General features: G+C 49.3%; 1 protein-coding gene across 1 annotated transcript in view; it reads left to right on the forward strand.

The window, feature by feature from the left end:
• The first annotated feature begins 2,849 nt into the window (after positions 1–2,849).
• LOC103734798 (acetyl-CoA acetyltransferase, cytosolic-like) overlaps positions 2,850–6,410 on the forward strand; it is a 21,265-nt gene continuing 17,704 nt past the window's right edge. Inside the window, exons 1-2 of the mRNA XM_008833866.3 lie at positions 2,850–2,961; positions 3,248–3,382. Coding sequence (XP_008832088.1) covers positions 2,907–2,961; positions 3,248–3,382 — 190 coding nt within the window. The 5' untranslated portion in view covers positions 2,850–2,906. The remainder of the gene's footprint in view (positions 2,962–3,247; positions 3,383–6,410) is intronic.

Consider the following 6,410-nt stretch of genomic DNA (forward strand, 5'->3'; position numbering starts at 1 on the left):
GTTTGACAGGACCTGAAACTAGCAATTCTAAGGTAAGCAGAAAGATAAGGTTAGGGTTAGAGCTCAGGGCCACAAATGTAGGATATAGGAAGTTCTGGAGAAGTGAAGTCTAAGTGGAGTTCAGGAGACTCCTAGCTTGGCCAGCAGAAGACAGCTGCACCACTCGGGGATTTTAAACAGAACAGGCTGGAGGGGTAGATGGAGGAGTTTGGGCTACATGTGTTAAGTTTGGTGTGTTCATAGGTAGTATAATACTAAGATTTATTTTCATTATGGGGGAGAGGGTATGTGCATGTGAATGTTGTTCCTGGGGAGGCAGAGACAACAGATCTCCCTGAAGCTGGAGTTACAGGCAGTTGTGAGCCTCTGGATGTGGGTGATGAGAACCAAACTCAGGTCCTCTACAAGAGCAGCACTATGTCCTTAACTCCTGAGCAGGCTTTCCAACCCAAGGAAGTTTAAATAGGGTCAGTCAGCTCACGAGGCAACAAGGTTAGAAGACGCTCGGAGGGCCGGAAAGATGGTTCAGCATAAGTACAGGCACTGCTCTTGCAGAGGACCCGAGTTTGGTTCTCATCATCCACATCAGGAAGCACACAACCACCTGTAACATCAGCTCCAGGGGGATCCAAACCACTGACCTCTGCACATACCTGTACTCACAAACACATATACAGAGACAGACACACACGATTTAAAAATAAAAGTATCTGGGTATGGTAGAACTGGGTATCCCAGTTCTCAGGAGGCAGAGGCAGATGGATCTCTGTGAGTTCAAGGTCATCCAGGTCTATAAAGTGAGTTCCAGGCCAGCCTAGACTGTCTCAAAAAAAAAAAAAAAAACTTTAAAAAAGGATTTGGGTCTGGAGAGAGAGCTCAGTGGCTAAGAGCACTGGCTGCTCTTGCAGAGGACCTGGGTTCAATTCCCAGCACCCACATGGTGGCTAACAACCTTCTGTAACTCCAGTTTCAGGGGATCCAACACCTTCTGACCTCTACGGACATTGCATGACATGGGTGCACTTATACACATACAGGCAATACACCCATACACATAAAAATAATTTTTTAAAGGATTTTTGGCACTGGAGAGATGGCTCAGTGGTTAAAAGCACTGATCATCTCTTGCAGCACCCATATAGCAGTTAACAACTGTCCTAACTCCAGTTCTGCTCCAAAGCCCTTCTCTGACCTCTGTGGGCATTGTATGACACAGGTGCACTTACACACATGCCACCAATACATTCATACACATAAAGATAATAAAATATTTTTTAAAACCTAGATATTAAAATAGGAGGATTTCCGAGTTGTCAGCATAATGCCCGTAACTGAAGCCATGGGTAGACCTGGCATTGCCCAAGGAGCTACTGCAAAGTTGGGGAAGGAGGAGAGTAAGCCCCCAAGGGACTGGCCTGAGGAGCAGTCAGAGACTAAGGAACATGGAACAGAACAAACATGACGCCAGGGGAAAGTATCCTATGCTCTATGGACTCGTGTGTGGACAGGAACACAATCCAGATGACCAGAAAGAAGAGACTTACAGTGAGTTTTCAGCAGGGAAGACACCGACCCCATCGGTACACCAGACCTTAAGGATTTCTCTAGAAGGAAACTTCCCCATTTTTTCCTTGTCTATGGCTCCTCCTCTGGAGCCTACTTGCTGCTTCTGTGCATCTGACCCATCCACATCTCTGCAGTCCTGGTGACTGTTTTCAGTTTGCTTTGCATTTCTGGACGACTCCCCAGCTTGTCCCCAGTGTTTTCCTCCACAACCTGCAGTGTCTTTCCCTTACTCCACTGCCCAGTGTCTCCAACCAATCTCAAGGCTTGCCTAGGGACCCTTTCCTTCTAGCACAGGAGTCTGCCTTCCTGGACATGGGGTTCTCTGTGGGCCAGCAAGCTGCGGAAAGAGGGGTCCTTTCAGAACCTTGTAGGCTCTGCTGGCCAGAGAGGAGTCAGGATAGTGAGGGAGGCTGCAAAAGACTCCAGGCCTAGAGGGAGACAGAGAACCCTGAGGGAGTCTGATCAAACAGGAGGCCTTAAAGGGTTTTAAAGAGGAGTGACGGTTACCCAAAGGGACTCTTAGTAAAGAGGCCACTGGCATGGGAGCTGTCAGCTGGAGACCCCCTTCCAGAAGAGACCGCCATGCCTAGCCACAGAAGGTTAGGCTAGGCTTGGAAAAGAACCCATTTCTTCACATCCAACACCAACTACTACTTATAAGTGCCCAGGCAAGAGATGGAGGGTACCATGAAGCCATCAGGAGCTAAAGGACACTGTCCTCAGGCCTGTACTTGGCTGGGTTCTGAAATTCTGGCCAGTGAGATTCCAGTCCTGGGCTGAACCAGAGATAAGACTTTTAGCTTTCGTTGTTTGGAAAAATTCCCAGTTCAAAAATACACAAAACTCAGAGAGACAAGAAAGGGAGGGCTACAACCCCAGGGGTCCAGATAAAGATCTGAGGGGAGCTGCCTGCGACCAAGGTCCACAGCCTTGGGTCCCAGAACACCTCAGCCTTTTGCACTGGAATCCCCTTCCACCAGGCATCCCCAGGCCACTTTCCAACCCTGGACTCCCTACCTGTCTACACCTCACCCTGCTCCACGGGACCCCCTGGATCAACTACTTTGCACACCTGGACGGTCTGCACCCCTCCCCATCCTGAGACTCAGGCTGTCTACACCCCACCAGACCATCCATGACTCCTAGATGAACACCCCACCCTGATCCCGGGACCCCTATCACCCCTGCGCACCGCCCCAGTGAGGGGCTCAGGGAGCAATCCCGAGGCGGGGGCGGGGCGGACATAGACTCCGCCCCCAGCGCTGCCGGCCGGACTCCGCGAAGGTTTACTGCACCTGCAGGCAGGGGTGCAGACTTCCAGTGGGCAGCCGAGCGGCGGCATGAGCGCAGGCCCGGACCCCGTGGTCATCGTCTCCGCGGCGCGGACCGTCATAGGTGAGTGGCCGGCGCGGGCTCCGACCAGTCGGAAGGTCAGGCGCGCCAACGCAGGTCGAATGCCTGCTTGCTTAGTGGCCCGTCCATGGGTCATTCTGTAGTGGCAGGTGCGGCACTGGTGGTCTGAACTGGGCCTCTGGGCAGGCCTCGGACTGGACAAAGCTTTGGCAAGGAAGTTCCCATCCCCATCGCCCGCCTCAGCTGCATGCGGCCGCACCCCTCGCCCCACCCCGGGGTCTGCAGGGTCCTCCTGGCTCAGATGTCCCTCTCCTGCATTCCCTTTCAGGCTCCTTCAATGGTGCCTTGTCTACTGTGCCTGTGCACGACCTGGGCTCAACTGTCATCAAAGAAGTGCTGCAGAGGGCCAAGGTGGCCCCAGAAGAGGTGTCCGAGGTCATATTTGGGCATGTTTTGGCTGCAGGTAACTGTTCTGTGACTCCAGGAGAGCGCCCTCTACTAGAAGCAGTCCATTCACCCCACCATATACATTATGTGCTTGGCGCTCCCTCTAGGATCCTTCTGTAGCCTTCCTCTACCTTAAGACCCAGCATCTTCACACGCTTCCCCTAGCGGTCCCAGACCACTGACCTGGGCTGCCTTCCGGTTGTCTAGAAGCAGGGCCACGTAGGAGACTGTGCATATTCCTCCATGTCCCCCTAGCATAAGCATGTGTGTGCCTGGCACGGTGCTGGGTACTGGGAGGGTGGCTGCCACACCAGGTTTGCTACCTGTTCTCTTCCCAGCACTGCTGAGCTGGGAACACAGGTTTGCTCCTCACTGATGGGATCCTGAGTCCTGAGAATGCCTTCCTCTTACATCTGGTTCATGCTGGGTATATAGACCAATGACCACTCCCAAGTAGTTAACAACTGGTTGGGGCCCGAAGTGTGCAGCTCAGTGGTAGAGAGTGTGGTTAGTATGCATGTGGTCATGGGTTCACACTCCTGCACCCCTACCATGCCATGCTCATGTTCATTTAGCATACATTTGAATTAGCTGTAGAGATAATTGGCAATATTCAAGACCACTTCTGTTCTTACCCTGTCTGTGACCTGGCCCAGATGTGTCCAGGTTGAATATGGAAATATTTGAAAAGCTTTTGGTTTCAGATTTCTTTTCTCCAGATTTTGTAAATTTGCATATATAGAGTGAATTATCTTGTCTGGAACTCAATTCTGAACAGAAAATTTCATTTCTGTATAGACCTTACATAAGTAGCCTGAAGGTTATACAAAATATTTTTGATTTCATACATGAAACATATTTTGTGTGTCCTATCTGAAGTTATCTCAACATCCAAAAAGCTTCATATTGATCTCTGTGAGGTCAGGGTCAGCCTGATGTGCCTATTGAGTTCCAGTGAGTTCCTGTCTCAAGAAAAAAGTAAATAAATAAAGTTCATATTGAGTGGCCTAGGGAATCCTGAGATTAAGGACTGTGAGTTTCTTTTTTGTTTGGGGGATTTTGTTGTTGTTGTTGTTGCTGTTGTTGGTTTTTTGGGGTTTTTTTTGTTTTGTTTTTGTCTTTTTGAGACTGAGTCTCCCTGCAGCCCCAGCTGTCCTGAAACTCACTATGTAGACCAGGCTGGCCTTGAACTCACAGAGATCCACCTGCCTCTGCTGGGATTAAAGGTGTACATATATGTTAGCTTTAACTGTCAACTTGACACAGCCTAGGATCACATGGGAGGAAAGTCTTAAAGGAACTATCTAGGCCAGTGGGCCTGGGTCATGTCTGGGGGGAGTTGTTGATTGTTATTTGAGCTGGAAGACCCACCTTGAATGTTGGTGGCTCCATATTATCTGCTGGACTGTGGAAGCTAGCTGAGTGTAAGTATAGCAACAGCCAGCAGGTGCATTTTCTCTGTTTTTTGACTACGGATGTGACTAGCTGTTTGAATTCCTGACCCAACTTTCTGAAAATGATGGACTGTAATGGGATTGTGAGCCAAAGAAGCCCTTTCTTCCCTAAGTTACTTCCTGTGCAGATGAAAGCAGAACAAAAGTGGGGGTGTTGCTATGCTGAACCTGACCATGAAAGACTTTGGAACTTAGGGCTGGAAAAGCCATTGAGTGCTGTGCATAGAGCTCAATGGGCCATTTTAGTGGAAGCTTGGAAGACACTAATGTTGAGAAGAATGTGGATTGAGGTTTCTTAGGGGAGCAAGGACTTTGTCAGGGGCCATTTGTGTGACATCTTGGCTTTAAAAAACTGTGTGGTGATCAATCTGGGGGGAATTCACTGTGATTGATAAAAGGTCAGCACCACTGATGTGGAACCTTCTGTGTTTGTTGGGACAATTGGAACATGTTTCCTCAGGCTCAGCACACTGAAGCTGATCCAAGGCGCCCAGGCTACATCTGGAGCTGGAAACCAGACTTGGCAATCTAAGAGTCAACCATATGGTACTAGTCTCAAAGGCATGAAGACTGCAAGGTTGAGGGGTTGTGGAGAGCCACTAAGGCTTGGCACCTTGTGTCAAGGTTGGAGTCCTTCCAGAGAAGCCATTTGCAAAGGTGAAGCCCCAGTTTCAGTGTAGACCCCCAGATAGTGGAGATTCCAGGACCTTGGGATGTCCACTGAGGAAAGCTACAGGTATAGAATTGAACTGGCCTAAGAGTGAAGCTGTGTAAGCTGTGAATGGCAGCGCTGGAGATGTGGGGCTGCCCAAGTCCTTTGGAGCACAAACGATTATAAACCTCAGATGTCTACAGCATTTTTGGTTTTGCCTAAGTGTGATTGTTTTTATGTCCCAGTTCTTCTTATTTGGAATAATGTTTAAGTATGTAATTTGTTTTTGATTTTATAGGCACCCACAGTTAAGTGATTTTGGACTTTAAAAAAGTCCTTAGACTTTGAAAGCATTAGCTGTTTAAATTGCACTGTACTTTATATTGTGATATTAACATGAGTCTCTGGGGACAAGAGTTGGAAAGTTTTTGGGTTTTCTTTTTTTTTTTTTTCTTTTTGAGACAGGGTCTCCCTGTAGTCCCAGCTGGCCTTGAACTCACAGAGATCCACCTACCTCTGCCTCCCGAGTGCTGGGACTAAAGGCGTGTGCCACCACGCCCAGCTGGAAAGTTGTTTCTAAAATGATGTGATTCGGGCTGGAGAGATGGTTCAGAGGTTAAGAGCACTGACTGCTCTTGCAGAGGACCTGGGTTCGATTCCCAGCACCCACATGGCAGCTAACACCTGTCAGTAACTCCAGTTTCAGAGGATCCGACGCCCTCTTCTGACCTCAGCAGGCATTGCATGACACAGGTGCACCTACCTACATGCAAGCAATACACTTACATAAAATAAAAATAATAGGCCAGGCGTGGTGGTGCACGCCTTTAATCCCAGCACTCGGGAGGCAGAGGCAGGCAGATCTCTGTGAGTTTGAGGCCAGCCTGGTCTCCATAGTGAATCCAAGCAGCTGGGGCTACAGGGAGACCCTGTCTCAA

Source organism: Nannospalax galili, unplaced genomic scaffold (genome assembly GCF_000622305.1).
Source record: "Nannospalax galili isolate Female #2095 unplaced genomic scaffold, S.galili_v1.0 scaffold497, whole genome shotgun sequence".
Classification (NCBI taxonomy): domain Eukaryota; kingdom Metazoa; phylum Chordata; class Mammalia; order Rodentia; family Spalacidae; genus Nannospalax; species Nannospalax galili.